The 19,435-nt window shown below is 43.1% G+C and overlaps 1 protein-coding gene across 1 annotated transcript; it reads left to right on the forward strand.

Annotated features, from left to right (window-relative positions):
- Positions 1 to 1,742: 1,742 nt before the first annotated feature.
- On the forward strand, positions 1,743 to 17,255 carry ASB9 (ankyrin repeat and SOCS box containing 9). Its single transcript, XM_053935493.1, has 8 exons — positions 1,743 to 2,047; positions 6,639 to 6,718; positions 7,699 to 7,806; positions 8,818 to 8,968; positions 9,541 to 9,675; positions 11,049 to 11,240; positions 14,312 to 14,478; positions 15,663 to 17,255. The coding sequence occupies exons 1-7, from the start codon at positions 1,954 to 1,956 to the stop codon at positions 14,434 to 14,436; spliced, it is 885 nt and encodes a 294-aa protein (XP_053791468.1). The 5' UTR covers positions 1,743 to 1,953; the 3' UTR covers positions 14,437 to 14,478; positions 15,663 to 17,255.
- The last annotated feature ends 2,180 nt before the right edge of the window (positions 17,256 to 19,435 follow it).

Consider the following 19,435-nt stretch of genomic DNA (forward strand, 5'->3'; position numbering starts at 1 on the left):
AGGCTGTGCAGGACAAAGCACATGACAGCACTCAGGGGTGTCAGAGCTGGGACCCCTGGCTGTCAATTCAGCCGTATTTTAAAGTGGGTTTCAGCTGTTTACACATACACATCTAATTCTCTGCTCATGATTTAGGGATCCCTTTTACAGTCGGTGAAGACTGACTCTAAAATTCCAATATGTGCTCCCCCAGAGCAGACATTTAAAGTAGGTGAGACAAAGCGTGGTTTAAAAATGCCTATATTTCTTCATTAGTGCTAAGGAAAAGCTAGGATTTCTCATCCTGATTCTGAAGTTAAATTGAACAAAGCTTATGTTTTGCATCCAATTTTCCAAACATTTCCTGTAATTCTGTGGTTTGCATCCTCAGAAACCAAGGGTGTACCCAGGCTGCTGTCACAGATTCCCTGCTGGCAAAGTTTGTGGATGATGTTCAGCTGCTGTTTGCATCTTTTAATATAAATTATTATTTTTAAAGATATGGTCAAAGAAACCCTAAATATTATTCCAGATTTCTTGCATACATTACAGAAAGAAATAAAATTAAAACCAAGTTTCTTAGGCTCAGATAAGTTAGGATCAGAATCAAATTCGTATTAACAACTTCAAATCCCCAAATACAGAAACACAAATTTTGCTCTAGTAGCCATACAGGAAAAAAAAAAAAAAAGGAAGAAAACATTACATGGTTTAGAATTTGCATGGAAGTTCTGCCTACTTCCACTTGAACACACATGGGCAAATATTCAGTCACAAAAAAAGGATTTTGTGCTTGTAAATTATACTAAATTGGGAAGGAAAATAGTTAAAATAGAGAAGATCTGTGAGAACAGAACTCTTGCAAAACAGATGTAGAGAAATGAGGCAGAGGTCCTCCTGAAAAAATAATGAAGACTTTTAAATTTTTTTTAAGCTGTTTGGTTTGTGATGGTTTGATTTGGCTGAGAAGTTGCTTTAAAATAAAAGGACGCTGTTTTGGTACAAAACTGCTGGTGTGACTGTGACTCAGTAAACCCAGCCGAACAGGGTAAGGGGACACGAGCCCCGCTGCAGTTCGCTCCGCAGAGCCGCGGGACAGGCAGCGCTCAGCCCGGGCAGCAGCAGCCCCGCAGCTCCGCCGTTCTGCGCTTCGGCTCGGGGAGCTGCGAAAGCCCCGCCAGGGGAGCGGGCAGAGATCTGCCTTCCCCGGGCTCTGCCTGCCCCGGCTCTGCCTGCCCCTGCCCCCGGCTGTGCCTTCCCCGGGCTCTGCCTGCCCCGGGCTCTGCCTGCCCCGGCTCTGCGTGCCCCTGCCCCCGGCTCTGCGTGCCCCGGCTCTGCCTGCCCCTGCCCCCGGCTGTGCCTGCCCCTGCCCCGGCTCTGCCTGCCCCGGCTCTGCCTGCCCCGGCTCTGCCTGCCCCGGCTCTGCCTGCCCCTGCCCCCGGCTGTGCCTGCCCCTGCCCCGGCTCTGCCTGCCCCGGCTCTGCCTGCCCCTGCCCCGGCTCTGCCTGCCCCTGGCTGTGCCTGCCCCTGCCCCCGGCTGTGCCTGACCCGGCTCTCTTTGCGCATCCCCTGCAGGCAGAGTTTGCTCAACTAGTTGAACTGGCTCTTTCTGTCTTGTTTTTTTGGCAAACTAAGAATTTCCTTCCTGATAAAAATGAACGGCGGGCGCCCCGATTGGGCGTCGCGTTGGAGAGGATGTGACATCAGGCACATCTCTCGCTTGGCTGGGTCGCTGGCTGCCGAGCAGGGCAGCCCGGGAGCAGTTTTGTTACATCCCAGCCCAGGTACTCGGGTTTCTGCACACAGAGCTGCCGGCAGCACGTCCCGGGCTGCCGCAAGGGCTGCTCGGCTCATGCGTGCAGGGGCTGTTCACAGACCGCTCCGGCCGCTGGGGGCTCGCCGGGGACGATGGAATTTGAACTCTGGAAACCAACCACAAAGTGAAAAGACAGCGGTTGGGCAGACAGGGCTGCGATGGATGATGAGAGAACAAATCAAAATGCCAGCAAACTGCAAGGGGCTGGAGGCCAGGCATCTGCAGCGTCTCCGTGGAACCCGCTGATGAGGGGTAAGTGGCGCTCCTGCCTGGCACAAGCCTCAGCCCTGCCGGAGGCAGCAAGGGGCAGGGGAGGCTGCAGTGGTGCTGCTCCCTGTGTCCTGCTTCAGGACAGGTCCTCAGTCGGTCCCACAAAACACCCCCATGCCTTTGTGAAAAAAAAAAAAAAAAAAAAAAAGCTACTTCTGTTTGATACTGAAATTTTGGTTGTTTTTCTTTCATGTCATAGAAAAGAGTTGTTGGTTTTGTACTGCATTTTGTGCAAGCAGAAACAAATGCAGCATTTGGACTGCAGCACACTGAGAAATAAGTTGAAATGTGGCGTGTTTGACTTAAATTAGTGCCAGCAGGAAGCTCAGCACTAGCTCAATTCCTCTTTTTCATTTTTTCTTTTTCTTTTTCTTTTTTCTTTCTTTTTTTTTTTCATTCCCTTCCTCCTTACTTTCCTTCCTGTTTTTCTCCTTTCTTTTAATTATTTTAATTTTTGCTTTTCATTTTTGTTTTCTCTTTCTTCTTCTTTTTCCTTTTTTTCCTTTATCTTTTATACTTTCCCCTTGTCTTTCAGATGAACAGACCTAAGTGTTGTTTAGGCTGAGCCTACTGGGTTCTTCTGCAGTGGCATTGCTGTGACCAGTGCTGTTGTGGGCACATAATAGTGAGCAGTTACTCAGACAAATGGTCTCACTCCGGTCATTGCTCTGTGTCTGGCCCAGAGCCATTGAAAATATGACATGGTAAAAAAAAGAAAAGTAATTTAACTTTGTATCCTGAGCTGGATGTACTCTGTTCCTGTGAAGTTACTCTTTCCTGTAATGGCGAGTGCAGATGGAATGAGGTAAATTCAGAAAATGTGATTTTATGCTATCCTTGCTCTTTTTCTGGGCTGTTCAGGATGTTTCCATTAATACCAAGTTGAAAAATAAGACCATAAAACCAAAACGCAAGGGTGACCAGTCTATCTGCAGTGTCGCCTGCCTGCCCTCGTGTGTGCCACGTATGGACAGCCTGAGGCTGGGGTGAGCGGGAAGGCACAGTGATGTTATTAACTGTGTGAAATAGAGCCGGTCCACACTGGAGATGAGCTCCAGCAAAATGCAGGGTGGAAGGAGGGAATCCCACATGGCACAGTACTGCACACAGATAATTTGGTCCTTTGAAAATCAAAGTTTAGCCCATTCCTTTTGTGTCTGCTTGTTCCTTAGCAGAGTCAATAAGCTCTGCTGGCAATTTCCAGTGGGAATGTATTTAGCTCAAGCTATGTAGATCACAAACTTTAAAGGACAGCCTTTGAGTATGAAAAATACAATTTGTAATACTGTTCTATATAATGCCATGGGATTTTGTATCTGCAAATATGAATGCAAGAGCACACCTTCACTGGGAGGACTTAAGAGCCCCTTTCAAGTTGTGCTGTGCGTGAGAGGCATGGGAAGAAACCAGCCTGGGGACAGGCGCGGAGGGTGCAATGCCCTCACATGGTTAGAGGCTGGGAAAAGTTGCTTCAGCCATCACTACAAAAACCAGTGCTCTAGAAAGATTCTGTGAGAGCTCTGTTGTGCACAGGGAGCAGTCAGAATTTACATGTGTGCATGGTTACTGCTATAAGACCCCCTCTGTATACACCACCCTGCCAGTGTCACGTGCCTGAGTGATGGCAGTGCAATCAATTACAACCAGAGGTTTAATGCAACCTCTGGGCTGGCTGGAGTTTTCTGCAGTGGAAGGGGAGCTAGGTGACCCAAAGCCACTGAAAGCCAGTGGCATTTGGATGTCTAGATGCTGATCTACTCAGCCTCCCTGTGGACTAAGGTGTGGGTAAATTTCAAATTTGGACAAATTATCTTGTTTCTTTGTGAAAGAGCAGTTGAACTATTTTTGACAATCAGGAATCCTTGTTTTGGTGGTGGTACATACAATGAACAGTTGTGTCCCCCACATACAGTGGCCTTGCTAGTCCATATGCAGAGTGCTCTGGGCACATTCATGAAAGTCACTAGTTCAGGATTTTGAAAGCCCATGGTCAGCTGGAATTGACATTTGCTTAGGCCTGAATCAAATACAATACACTTCTTATATCCTGACAGTGTGCCTCCTGTGAAGTGTAAAAGAGGGCAGTGAGACATGGAAATCACTGCAACCTTTCTCCTCTTCCGGGCAAGAAACTTGAGTTCCAGCCTGGAGCAGGCAGAAAATAGAAATGTGGTTATTTGCCAGAAGGTGATGCCTTGGGTCAAGAAACTGGAGAAATTTGCCATCCTTTCCAGGGGGCTTGCCTCCCTGGCATTGCTTCAGGTTAAAGGTGCTTGCTGCAGATGGAGGTAAGGCAGGAGAGACATCAGCCTGGGGCTGTGCAGTTCATGGCAGCAGATCTGGAATTATGCCATCTCAATTAGTCATCAGTCAAGCTTTTAATCCTGCTTCTCCCAAGGTATCAAGGTTGGTGTGATGGACTCCCTAGGGCTCCATAGGGCTCCACTTCCACCTAGGATAAAACTCTAGGTTTCTCTCACTTACAGAACTCCCAGATAGATTACGTGTTGGCACATATATCTTTTATTTTTCACTGACATTTATTTTTAATGCTTATATGGTCAATCTTTTAATTGATTGTTAAAACTTGGAAACTTGCATGCCAATGTCCAGTCCACAGATGGCTGGTCTGGCTCATTTTAGACTTTCAGTAGAAACCTGTCTTTTCTCAAGCAAGGACTGAATGGATAAAATGCACACATGGATATGTCCCTCTTAGATTATCATGACATGATGATATAATAAGTTGGTACAATGCACAGGTTGGTACAGGCACAAGCACCTGCTTAGATCATCATGACATGATGATATAATAAGTTGGTACAATGCACAGGTTGGTACAGGCACAAGCACCTGCCAATATTTGTGTGGCAAAAAAAAGTTCAAGTTGCAGCTCAAAAAACTTGTACTTCAATCTAGATTTTTAGAATATCTATAAACATACTTCCCTTACAACTCATGCAATTTAGGCAATGGCATTAGTTTCTAAATGGGGAGAAGCTTTTTACATACCCTGGAAACACAACTGACTAATACAGGCAGGACCAACAAGAGCAACAGCACAGTCAGATAAGCATCAATTTGACACATATCACCTAGAGCAAAGCTGTTTTAGTCAGTTAATCATTCTGTGCTGTAATAATTGTTGCCCAGGTTTGCTATCCTTATGAACCAGAACCACAGCTTCCAGAATTGGCTGTCTGCTTGCTAAAGTCGAAGGATGTATGGGAACCTAATGAAACTGCATAACTGTTGTGGGAAGCAGCCCATGGAGCATAGAAGGAGGCAGGCAGAGCTCAAATAATGCTAATAACAAATAATACAAATTTCTTTAAAAGTTAATTCATAAACTCATAACCAGGTTTAGATAGGAAGAGACCTTTAAAGGTTGTCTAGTCTAACACCCCTGCAATGAGCAGGAACACCTTCCACTAGACCAAGTTGCTCAGAGCCCCATCCAACTTAGCCTTGAATCTTTCCACAGATGGGACATCTACCACCTCTCTATCATCCTGTTCCATTATTTCACCACCATATTTTTATTTCTGGCCTAAATATACCTTCTTTTAATTTAAAACCTTTATGATCATCATGTTATGTGTAAACATTCTTTTAAAGAATTATAGTGGCTTATTAGGGTTTTTTGCTGAAGGCAGACTTCCCGCTGTTCAGGATTCCATTCCATGCATGTGCTTTATTATAGTTCCTGAGAACCTCAGCAACTCAGCCAGCAACTTGGTCACTAGAGTATTCTCTGTATTTAGTGGAGGAGAGTGGGACATCTCCGGAGAACAGCAAAATGTCTTTCGACAGGAAGCTGTGTGAAGTGCCCTCTGCAAAGGTTTCCCTTCCTTCCCAGGGGGAACCTGGGACATTGACATAGAGCAGACCATGGGTTTTGAGTGCTGGGACATAAATATCTCCCAGAGGGATTATTGGTGTCAGTTGGCTCTGAGCCATAAAATCTGTAATAGTGAAGATCTCCCTCTATGAATATTTACAAGCTATATATGTGCTGTACCTCACTTTGTGGTTTTGAACAATGCAGAGAGCACAGCTATTACTTAAAATGCACCACTCATAACAAACACTGAAAACTGAAAGACAGAATCAACAGGTAGCACATTTTGCCTTCTTGTACTTTGGTCCCTTCTCTTGCCAAGTATTGTTGACTCTAGTCCAGCTGTGAGCAGGGGTAAATGACTGATCAGCCAAACTCTCTTCAAAACATATTCCTTTTAAGATAATTGGTAAAATGTAATAAGTTTGTGAAAAAAAAAAAAAGGGCCCTGGAAATAATTCAGAGAGAGGGACAAGCTCAGCCAGAGCCAGTTCATGTTCTGCAAATCCCTCTCCTGTCTTCTGAAGGGGAACACAGCTGCACAGTGCAAGCATGGGATGAGTTAAAAGTGCACCCAGAGGGAAACCATCTTCTTGTCTGTCTCCCTCACTCCATCTGCTCCAAAGAAATCTTGGCAGCTCAAATAAAATAGAAGGGAGGTCACACAGTTGAAGTGAAGTATGCTAGTGAAATAGAGGTTTTAGCCTTTTTCCTATCTTTGTTTTTATACAGACTTTGTTTCAGACTGGTCTCCTTTACATGAGGCTTCTATCCATGGGCGTCTGCTTTCCCTGAAGAAGCTCATTGAACAGGTACCTCTCTGCTGGGTTCATGTGGTCTCTGCAGTTTTTTTTCAGTGGATGAATGCAGTCTGTGCTTTACTGTGAAACTTTAGGGTGAGAAAATCGTGTTAACCAGACCACAGCGAATTTTGCAACAGGTTTTTCTTTCCTACAGCCAGTTCCTTGCCCAGCACAAGCTTTGTGCATTAATTTGATGATGTACTGAACTATCCAGGGTGATATGTTAACTGTGGCAGAGGAAATGGGATCACTGGGATCTCTGGATGGCCAAGGGCAGCTCCTCTGCAGCTCCTGTGCATGCCTGTGAGGAGTTTTTGGTGCCCCAGCTGAGGGCCAGCTCTGGACCCAGTCATGGGTCTGGTTGAGGCTTCAATTCAGTCACCCAGACATTTGTTTCTGAAGTGCCTGAGCATATCCCAGGGTTCTGGTCCCTCCAGAAGGTCAGGGATAGGTAGAAGTGACTTCTGAACTTCACCACTTTGTTTCTTCAAAATCCCTGGGTTTAACCTGTGAAGGAGATGATGGAAAGGGAAGGGGCGTTGGAGACTCTTCCAGCTTAGTCTTGTGGAGCACCAAGATGATTAGAAACAAAAGATCTTGTGGAATCCAACCAATGTTTCTGATGCTTTTCTTTCCTTCACTGGTTGCCTCGAGGCAAAGAGCAGAAAATACTTCAGGAGCATTTCAGGGTTCAAGCCAGTCACACAACCACAATGTATTGTCCCACTGGACAGTCCACTAAGCTTTCTGTGCTGGTTTTCAGTGTGCACAAGGCATGGCCTCAGGTATGCTGTGCCAGTATCCACTCCAGCCAAATCATCACAGCCTCTTCATCCCTTTCATCTGCTTACTTTCTGAGTTGAATAGCTCCAGGCAGCTGAGGAAGGTCTAGTTACATAAAGCTTTTAAAGAAGGGTTTTTTTAATTGTGGATTATTGTATGGGGGTTTTAGTAGTTAGTTGTAATGATACTTTCCATTATCTTATCAGGGGAATGATGTCAATCTTATTACAGCAGACCAGGTGTCTCCTCTCCATGAAGCCTGCCTAGGGGGTCACGCTGCCTGTGCCAGTGTCCTGTTAAAACATGGTGCTCAGGTGAGTAGGTGATGGACAGGCCACTGTCTCTAGTGTTAGTATGTTGTAATACCACACTGTAGTGCTACGTGATGTCGTGGCAGGGTATCTCTGTGATTTACACTCTGTACGTAGCTCTGCTTAAGGTACTTATGAAATGCACTTCCTAATAAAGCAATCCAAAAAGCACAGATATAAGCAACAGTTATTGTTCTTTAGATGGGGATGAAATGTTCTCATCTTTCACAAGAAGAAGGGGAAGTTCATCTTGCAAAGTGTTTATAATCTTGCAGCAGTTAAGGGTGTGTTTTATTTTATGCACACATTAATCTTATTGGTATCAATATGCAGAGTCTTAAGTAGAAGCATAGGAATGTTAGGATCAACTGACAAAAAATGGGAAGAAAAGGGAAACAAGATGCAAGTAAAATGATGAAATGGTGTCTCATGGCCACTACTTTTCAAGGTAGCTTCAAAATTATAGTGAATAAGAAAATTTATTCATACATACATTACCTTACCAAATATTACCTTTCAGTTTAAAATTTAAAAAAAAAAATCAAAAATAAGGAAGAGTTGCACACTTTCAGCCAAAAAATGGACTGTTTCAGAAGAAGGCTATGGGTAGGTGTGTTTCAGCTAAGATAACTGAGAAATGGTCATACATTTAGCTTGGTAACTCCTGAGAGACCCTAGAGTAACCCTGATGGTTTTTTGGGTTTTTTGGTGGGTTTTATTTGGGTTTTTTTGTGGGTTTTTTTTTTTTTTTTTTTTTTTTGGTTTTGGTTTTTTTTTGTTTTTTTTTTTTTTTTTCCTGCAGTATGAGGGACTTGGGGGCAATTTCAAAAAATACTTTTTAAATGATAATTTTAATGAAAAGTTGTAGTCTTCGGAAGCACTGGGGAGTTTTGGCAGGGAATTAAATAAAAAATATCGAAACCCCTATTTCCTGCTGTGAAACTGGTTAGTTGTCATCAATTCTGAAATACTGAGAAGACAGAAGTCTTGCTGGATTGTGTTATTTTCTCCCAGGTGGATGGAGTGACTGTTGACTGGCACACACCACTGTTCAACACTTGTGTCAGTGGCAGCGTGGCTTGCTTGAATTTACTGCTGGAGCATGGAGCCAGCCCACACCCACCCTGTGACCTGGCATCCCCCATCCATGAAGCTGCTAAGAGAGGTAACCCCAAAGGCATCAGCTCTCCTTTCCACGCTGCTAGCAGCGTGTTGAAGTGGAGGAGAGAGATAAAGAAGATAATTTTCTTGGTTTGGGTCATGTGAAATGCCTTGCTAATTGGTCTCATCAGGAGGGGTGCAGTTCTTCCCACGCCTGTTGCTCCTCAAGGGCAGGTCAGCTCAGCTGTCAGATCCTCTGAGTTTACATCGTACCACCTGGAAGGGAATGCATTGTCCAAGTCAGCTGCCTACAATGTGGACATTTGAGGGAGACGTCTGGCTGTCTTCAAAAGGAGTGGAGAGAAACATGGAGTGATTAATCCATTTTAGTAGACATCTGAAGTGAGTCAGATAAAATGTGAGGGCTTTAGCCTGTGAGGATTTAGCCTGTTTTGCTGAACGTGGCTTTTCAGCTCCTGTTTTGCTGGCTGGATCCATTGGAGTGCATGAAAGTATTACACTACCATCTCTTGACAAAACATTGAATCTTTGCCAAACTACGCTGCTGCAACAGAGAATTTGCTGAAAAAAAGAGCCTGATCTCTGTGAGTTGACTCTTCCTCTATCCCTTTTAAGGTCATGTGCAATGTGTCGAACTCCTTGCATCCCATGGGGTAAATATAGATCACAACATCAAGCACCTGGGTACTCCGCTTTATGTAGCATGTGAGAACCAGCAAGTGAACTGTGCCAGGAAGCTGCTTGAGTCAGGTAAAAACAAAAATAAAGAACGGTGTACTTTTGTTTCCTGCAACGTCTATCTTTGGATTATCTTTGCATCAGAGATTTAGAGGAGCTTCTGCTTTGGAACCAGAAGATGTTTTACTCCTAATAGCAGCCCTGGCTAAATGTGGTAGCAGGGTGATCAGGGCTTTCTTGACCCAGGAATTCAGCTTGATAGCTCCCAACAAAATGATGGGTGATCTTGGATTTCATATGGCTGATTGTGTCTGGAACAAGCTATCCTTTCCAGTGTCTGTGCATGTGATGCTGCAGTTATTTGAAGTGAACAGGAAGAAATTTCATTTAATTTTTTTTTTTACTTCCTCTTTACCCAAAACAATTGACTCAGACACTTTTACATAGTATTTCTGCAAACATGTTTTGATTTCCAGTGACTTCATGAAAAGTTGGAGACCTTTCCAACACAGAAGAAGGTTCAGCACTATATCCTTTGCATCACACAAAACTGTAATTCTAAATGCTTGGGTAATTACACAAAACCATTTCTTGTTATCTACAGTAGTACAGGTCTTCTAGCCAAAAGGGCCATATAACCTAAAGTGGCCACATAGCTGGTACAAAAATGATGGACCAACAAAACTACTTTAAAAAAACAAGCAAAAATAATATATATCACTTTTAAGATAGGTCACTGTTTAGTAGAAGTCAATTTTTTTGGGAAGAAGTCAAATACAAATTAATCTAAATGTATTTAATCTAAATTAAATGTTGGCAACTATTTTCTTTTTTCTCCTATTTTTTTTTCTGCTGCCTCCTGTATATGGGAATGTGTACTATAAAAACATAGTTTTGAATTAATTCTGCAGCTCACTTTTCTTAGCATATTTTAGGAGCCATTAATCCAGAGTAATGAATGGGGGAACTCTCATCAGCGGTGCTTATGCCCTCATCTACCAAGGACCTCTAGAACTTTTCTATTCTTGCATTTTTCCCCTAACAGATACTTTGGTATTTGGAAATCCCACCAGTTTAAGCCTCCAGTATGGAGCATGTTGAAATCCTGAGTTTATTTTAAGGGATGGGAAGCAGAGGTGGGTCACAGGTGGAGCTACACCTTTGTCTTGCTTCAAGATACCCTTGGGCTGGGCTGTGGGTGAAGGACTTCCTCATGCACCATTCCTCCAGGATAATGTTCTTAGCCACAGCCCCAGTCCTCAGCCAGTGAGAGCTGTGCTTGTGCAAATTGTAGCACCAAGCCCCAGCGTAAGGAGTCCAGCTCTGGGTGCAGGCTACAGCACTTGTGTGTTATTCAGAGAAATAGCAGCTAGTGCAGTGAATGAAAATGGGCTACTGTGTACTCCTGGTTCTTCTCATTGTTCTTCACCCCTCCTGTTGTTCAGGAGCGAATGTGAACAGCGGCAAGGGCCTGGACTCCCCTCTGCACACAGCTGCCAGGAATTGCAGTGTGGAGCTGGTGAAGCTGCTGATGGACTTCGGAGCAGACGTTTGGGTGAAGAATGCTGAGAACAAGAGGCCAGTGGAGCTGCTCCCACCTGGCTGCCCTGTGGGCCAACTGTTCCTGCAGAGAGAAGGTGCCCCTTAGAACTTGCTTTAGGGAAAACCCACACAGACTGTTGCATAAGGTTATGCTATTCCAGGCTGCTAGCACTAGAAAACTGGGAATAACTGAGCTTGCCTCCATTTGCTGACATTGGGATATTGTTCAAGTGCCAGAATAAAATGATGAACTAACAGTGATAATGATAAGAAAAATAACCCATCCTGAACCCCCAGATTTTTAATCTACTGCATCAGGAAGTAATCAGCTTGAGCTTGAGCAAAATAGAGTTTAGGGTGAATAATCAAGCAAAAGGCACCTTAGAAATGAATGGTAGCTTTTTTCATTACGTAAAGCTTTTCATTCAGTGAGAATCTGTCAGTTCCCTTGTGTCAGACAGCGGTAGACCCAGGAGTGTTCCATGGAGTGTGCTGACAAATGCAGGCAGCAAATCACCTCTGATGGGAACTGAGGCTAGGTAGTGAGGATGAGGTTTGGAATTGCTGGTTATACAGTAGATGGTCAGGTTTGTCTCAGCACAAATGCATAAATGCAGATTTGCAACCCAAAAAAATGTAATGCATGTAATACTAAAAAAAAAGGTATATTGAATAACTTGGTCTTTAATTCTTTGTCCTTTACTTTTATTCTTGGGCCAAGCTTTTTCATAGATGCAAAAGTATCTTTAAAATGAAAGACTACATTTTTTTTTTTTTTTTTATTAATGAAAATTGCACAAGGATGATATAAAGAATTATATATAAATATTAATTTATAGACTAGATTTTCTCTAAAAACCAACCTTATGTGCCAAATAATAACAGCAGTATCAAAGCATAAGCTTAAACTTTAGGAAAAGTCTATTTCATATGTTTAAATGAAATAGTTTCAGGTAATTTTATTTTATTGATTATTAAATCTTTAATGAATTATGGAGAGAAATGTTACTTACTATTGAGGGAAATCAGAATAAGATCTGTAGAGACTACTCATTTTTATACTTGTGTTCTTCTTTAGATTTTCTCATTCAGTCAGCAAGCTATATACATTACTAAATAATCTGGATTTTCATTGTTTTAAACAAATTGGTGATGGTGCGGTCCATGCCAGTTACACATTGATGAAACTGTTGCCATAGAAAGGTAAAATTGGAAGAACAAAGTGATGAATCAGGCCCTGCTTGAAAAAGTAACATGAAAGTAGCATGGAAACAACTGTGCTGTGCATGTTATGCATGAGCCATGGATATTTGGTTTCCCAACCTAATCTACGGCACACAGAGCAATGATCTTTTTGAGTTCCAGTCCCTGCTGCACTCGATTCTGACTCCTGGGGCACTTCATGTGTCCTGTTTATTTGAGATAGAAAAACATTTCAGGCACGCCCTGTGGTGCTGGCCTGGAAACTGCTCAGGCTGAGTTGACAGCATGGGCAGTGAGGTACTTTTCTAAGCGAAATTCAGCAATCAAAATCGGAAACAATAAATGCCTGAAGGGAATTTTCCTGTGGAATAGTGGTTTTTCGGCTGTTCTCCAACGTTCCCTTCTCTGAGTGGGTCCATGCCTGTGGACAGCTGATGTCTGGCTTCTTTGGCTGGCTGAGCAATTGTAATCTAGGAGAGTGGTGCAAGAGCTGCTCTCCTGCCATGCAAGGCTCCTCTCCCCCCAGACCCCAGCTGCTGGAGCCTTGCAGCCCATGGCCAGGCTGCAGGGAGCGTGTTTGGCCACCAGAGATGAGTTGGTGAGCGTGCTGACCCTCCCAGGACTAGCCCAGGGCAGGTGTAGCTGCCACCTGTGGTGGTTCCCTTCCTGGCAGATTAGTGTGCCGCTCGACCATCATACCTGTTTCCATCTCAGGGACAGTCCTGTGTGTGGGTGGGAGAATTAGTGAGTGCTCCAAAAATGTACTTTGTGCTTGTGTTTGCAAAATATTTTCCAGTGTAGTGTCACTGCTTGTTTTGATAAGTCTTCATGTTTTGGATTTGGTTGTTTTTTCTTTTAATGGAAGCTTTTTTTTAATGAGATGTTTGCAGGCAGAGCATTTATATGTGGGATCAGAGTCAAGCACAAGTGCAGTGTGATACTGCAGTAGTTTAACTAGCTGGCCTTGTTTTGTACCCAAGAACAGGGTAACAACTCATATGCTGGCTCCTAGCAGAAGAGTGCAGCCCTTTGCACGGCCCTTGTGATAGCACAGCAGCTTTCAGCCTTGCAGAACTGCTAGGAAGGTGGTGTCCTGCACGAGGGAAGTCTCAAAAGCTGATCAAAGCTGCCACCTCACTGCATTTTTGTTGTGGCCTCCCTTCCTTCCCTCTGCTCTGCAGGAGGGAGAGCACCTAAACTGTCCCTTCCCAGCTCACTCACCTTACTCTTGCTTTCTGCAGTGTCCCTTCTCATGTCCTCCCCATTCCCTGCATCCAACCCCCTCACTGGTGCCCATCTTCTTACCTGCCCTCCCACAGCCCCTGCCACTTGTCACCCCTGTGCAAACGATGCTCTGGAGGGTTGAACACTGATGGGTGCTGCAGGTAGAACTTCACATAGGATCTTCCTCTTCCTGAAAAGGATAAGTGACCCAAAGAAGTGTATAATGCTATTATACTTAGATTTTTTTGTAAAGTGACAAAGATTCTTCAACTTGATTCTTCAAGATGCTCCAATCTATCAGTATGGGACCGATTCACCTGGAAGGCTTAAATAAAGAACTATAAAGTGCTTCTTTTGCTTTGTGTTCGTCACTGTTATGAAATATGCCTCAAGAAAGCAGTGGACTGAAAACTTGGATCTCACTGAGGGAGTGAGAGGAGGGAAGGGCTTTCACAGTAGCATCAATCATCTCTTCTCAGAGAGAACAAACATTTGTACAGCTTAAAAGGGAAAGGCTGATGCTGCCGATGCCAATTGAGTAATGACAGAGTGACTAGACATGGACTGGATTGCAGGTGGGCAGGTGTCCTTTGGGGGATGCAGGTTTGAGTTTTCACTGCTGTGTGAAAACCTGGTGAGAGATGGGTTGCAGGAGGTGGGTTGCACAGCTGCTGTTTCAGGTTTATAGTCTTGGCATTATAAAGCCATGTGTCTAACCTGTTCCCTGGATCTTTCTCAGGGCCACTGTCCTTGATGCAGCTGTGCCGCCTGTGCATCAGGAGGTGCTTTGGATACAAGCAGCATCAAAAAATAACTGGACTGCTCCTCCCAGACGAGCTGAAACATTTCCTTCTCCACATTTGAGCCTTTTCATGTTCAAAATGGTGCCTTTAATAACACAGCAAGGTTTGTTGACTTTTTTCATCACTAGTGTTGCCAGTGTTTGCAATGATAATTTATGGCAATTTTTGGTCTCTGGTAAAGCCGGGGTCAAAGAAGCTCAGGACTGACCAACTCGCTCAGTCCTCAATGCCATCACCCCCACCAAATCCATTGGGAAAGAAACAATCCTGCATGGTTGCATGGTGAAGCTTGGAAATGTGATGTGAGAACCCCCTTGAAAGCACAGAAAATTAGCGTAACATTTTGAAATAGATCTCCCGATTCTCTGGCACAATTTCAGAGGTCTTGTGGTTGACAACCCCTTACAAAGAAAACACACATCCCAGCCCAGCAGTAACAGCATTTCATGTAAACATTAGGCACACCAGGAGAGCTGCAGAGAGCTTTCTCTGTAAGCAGTGCTCACATGCCTGTCATCTGTGAGGGCTGTGCCCACGCCACCACGAGGAAGGGGAGGGAACCCAAGTGAACCCACTTGCCAAGCAAAGTTATTTATTTTCTGGCAGAAGTTATTTATTTTCTAAGGGCATCACACTGCAGACAGATAAGCACCAACCAACAATCATTTGCATTTAGGCCAGCATCTGAAACAAGCGTTTCTACCATGACAGCAAAAAGGTCACTGCTGATGGCAGCTCCATACAGTGCAATAATAGTAGGGCAAAAGTTTTTAGTCATCCATTAAAGGCAATTACTCCTGATACTTCGAGACATAGAAGAGCTACACTTCAGAACTACACATTTTCTCCTTGTAGCATGTTAATTTTCAAGGACACAGGCTAACAGGCTATCAGTAGCAGGCACTGAGTGCTTCCCTTTTCTGCCCTGAAAATTAGGTGATATTTCCCAAGCATTTTTCATCATGCATCAGAAAAACAACAGCTTCTACACCCCTTCTCCACCCAAGAAAATATTAAGAGTGAGATAATATTTTTTTCTGAGAGAGTTGCTACCTCATTCATAGCATTTTCCATGATAGTGGTAATAATAATGCCTCTAATGTGTGGTCATAAAAAAAAACAATGAAGTCCATTCCTAATTTAAAAACAGTGGGCAATTACTGCCCCCTGCTCAGTTGTGAGCAGTGGAATCAGTGTATGATGTATGTAGTTCTTATTCCACTGAGGTCATAAGAATGATTATTTCCAGCTAAACATTAACAGTGGGCATTTTTCTTTCCCTTTCAGAAATGGGTCCTGCTGCCACAAACCGAAGTGCAGTTGTGACCACTCTCTGCTCACCTGGGTGCTCCCCTGGGGATATCAGCTGCCTGATAGATGTGGGAGCAAGAATGCTGAGACTCCAGCTCTTCTTCCATCTTCTTCCGTTGCCCTGTTTCCTTTTGATTTCTAAACCAAAGTGCATCTGCCTCACCTGGGAGCAGCAGCATGCCCAGCACCCTGAGGGGCTTCCATGGCACCCCTGAGCTGAAGGGGCAGCCACTCACTTCGGTGCTTCTGGAGATCCTTTTTCACTTTGCTGTGGAGACTCTGTAAGAGTAGGCTGGGAGTGCAAAAACTGCTGACATCACTAACACCAGCAATGAGAGATACAGAGTCCTCAGCTCAGAAGTGGAGAGATTGGCAGCCTTCTAATATATGAAAGCTGATTTTGGTGCTCACCAGTGTGCCAGTGTGAGCAGTGCCAGCCTGCCTTGTGCGAGTGGAAGGTTAGAGAGGGGAGGTCAAATGCTACCTGGATGCTGGTATTTGCTGTAAATCACAATTCAAATCCTTGTCTGCACAATGTGACTGCTGGCTATAGGTATCCAGTGTGATGGTTTGATTCTTTGTGCTGACCAAACACAGAACAGTTTTGTTGAGTTTGTGGGACCCTAAATTGTATCTTAATGGGACAAAATGACAAATACAGTTAGGTCTCTAAGTCCTCTGGTGATAGAGACACTTGGGAATGTGTCACTTATCTGACCCAATTCATCACACATATTTGAGCCATGTAAAAATCAACTGTCTGGTTTAAGATGACCTTCTATATATGATTTCCTTCATGCTCAGGAAGAAAAATAGACATCTGTCTTCACAGAGGTTAAATAAAAGCAGGCATCTGGGAAGGGAAAGGTATATTCTTCTAAAATCACTGTCTTAGTTAAGCTGAATCTGCATTGAACAGGCAAGGAATGAACAGTGAACCTAGTGCTTAATTTTGGACATTAAAGTGTGCTTTGGTGACACAGTGGAACACTGGAGATCCATCTCATTATATTCTAGATTATGAAGAAACATTTTTGTAGGTACTAATTTTACTTTCGTCTTTAGACATCTTATTTTGTAACTTCAGCCAATGGGTTTATAGGAGTAATTATAATACCAGGTGAAAATTGCTCTGAGAACCAGGTGAGGGTATTGCTTCTAGTTTGCTTTTCTTATGAAAATTTCATGGTATGACTCTGTTTACTTGAATTTCTCTGCCCAAGTGGAATTAGGATGAATTCTGTATGCTCAGCTTGTATCATTTCAGTGTGTTTACTTATTTATTTTCATAAAAATAGTGGTCAACACTGGTGATTTACAGCTTTATGCATCAACACGTATTCAGTTATAAACTGTAGAAGTACAAGATGCAAACTGAATAAGCTCATTATAGGTGAGGTTTGGATTTTTTCTATATTTGAAACCATTCAAAATGTAATGCAAGACTTAAATGATTATCATGAATATATTTAATCACATTCTTTCCTATTTTTATGTAAATGGTTTAATGGTAGTTAAGCTACACAATTTTGTAGAATATTTTTTCAGAAATAAATAGTTCATACTCTTTTGCTTGTTAATTTGTTTTCATTCAGTTTTTAAATCATAGCCCTAATTTTGTGGATAGACTGATATTATGGAGTTTTGAATTCTAATTTCTTGCAATCTCACCTGCAGGCAGGTAGTGAACAGAATATAGTAAAGATGAGACTAAAATGCAAATACAGTGCAAATCTTGCCTTTTGTTGATGTTTTAATGTAAAGCTCGACTCCTGAAATTCCTTCTTTGCTCACTTGAGGGTTAATGAAAAGGAGATAGAGATTCCACAAAGCAGGAAAAGATGTAATTTTAGATGGTCACTGTCTTCAACTTGGTTTTTTTTGTTTGTTTTTTTTTTTTTTTTTTTGGTTTGTTTGTTTTTTGGGTTTTTTTTTTGGGTTTTTTTGGGTTTTGTTTGTTTGTTTGTTTGTTTGTTTTTACTTATTTTGGGTTTTTTTAACTGATTTGCATAAATTTCTCCTGCCAGCTAAGCAAAAGGCACATGCAATGTTCTGGTGCTGTTGTGGGTTTGTACACAGCAGGAACCCTTTACTGGAAGTGAGAGTGTGGAGGTCCCTGTGTGGTCAGAAGTGCAGCAGGGTCTCTCAGTGCCCTTGGGTGCGCGGCTGGGCTGGGGACGTGTGGAAGGACAGTCATTCCCTCTCCATTGGATGCATCTCTGGGAGTCCCTGCCCAAAAAAACCAGCTCAAAGAGCGAGGGCAGTGCCAGTAAATTGCTTTACAAGATGTTTTTTTCTGAGGGATAGAGAGCTGCTTATGGAAACTATGGAACAAAAAACACCTCAACAAAAGAAAACAATGGATTTAAGCAAGACAATGATCTTTTTGTTTTATTGAAATATGTCTGGTGCAATAAATCTTTGCAGTTGCTAGGTGGGATCAGCCACGTCTCAGGACACAGCTCTTCTTTCTGCAGTTGTGTGCAAAGGTCCACAGCTGTCCTGTACATTTCTTGTTGTTCTATATTTTCTCTTAACTGGAAACAACAGAAATGCAAATCTAGTAAATGTAACATGCAGCATATTCAGAGAATGTCCTTTTGCCTGTCCACTGACATGAATTCTTTTCAAGATGACTAAGAAGGAAATAAATTTTACTTTACTAGCTTAACCAAATGGGACAGATTGGCTGAAAAATAGTAGGTTAGTGGTGAAAAAGAGAGTACTTTTATGCCTAATGTGGGATATGCTCAATTCCCATCGGACTCATGTTCTTGAGAATCACGTGTCTGAGACTTGATGCTCCTGAAACCACTTTTTCTTGCTTAACAAATGCACTGTATTTGTCAAAATGGAGGCTGCCTTGCTCTGCACTTCCACCCTGAATCCCATTGCCATTGATAAAAATTCTCAGGAGTTATTTCCATGTATATTGAGCAATTATTTGTCCTTTCTTGACACATTGCTCAACTCACTGCTCCAAGGAATACTCACTTTCATGCACCAGGCAATATTTGATGCAAAACTGCTCTCTAAGACACCTAGGGGAGTCCACTTTTCTTTAAAATGACAGCAGTGAACTATTGCTGGGAAGAGAAATGTTTCAAATTCTTACATCAACACAGTAACCCTTATTCTATCCCTGCCTCAGTGCTGGAGAATACCTGGCTCATGTCACTGTGCAACAAGGTCTTGTCTCTTCTGTGCCAGGTGAAGCCTTTCCTTTCTGAACTACTTCTCTTTGCACTTTTAAAGGTCTTGAAACTCATTAATCATCACTGATTCAAGTGACACAGCACTAGATTCATGGCTTTAGTGACTGTGAAGTAAAATTGAGTTAGTAATCTGTCAGCTGTCTCACTTCACAAATTAAACTGTGGAGTCTGCCGAGTCTATGGCTTTTGAAATCCCTGGAGCTTTTCTTTCTGTGGTTTGTAAAATGCAGCAGTAGCAGCTCTTTGTCTCATGAAAGCACTGACTCTGAATCACAGGGCTTCATACAGGCCATGGAAAGATGTTATGAATAGGACAAGTATAGGGTTGTCTCATTGTCATCGAGACTGCACTTTTTATTACCTTATTTTGAGGAAAGGCAGTTGCATTTTTTTTTTCCTCTGATTAAATAATACCAAAACAGGAACAGTTGGTGTTTCTGGGAATTTCTGAATGGGGCAAAGCTCCTGGCAGCTGCTTTGCTCTCCCCAGGCCTCTCTGAAGGAGCATCACTCCTGCACGTTATTCAGCTTTTT

The sequence above is a fragment of the Vidua chalybeata genome, chromosome 2 (assembly GCF_026979565.1).
Source record: "Vidua chalybeata isolate OUT-0048 chromosome 2, bVidCha1 merged haplotype, whole genome shotgun sequence".
Taxonomy (NCBI): Eukaryota; Metazoa; Chordata; class Aves; order Passeriformes; family Viduidae; genus Vidua; species Vidua chalybeata.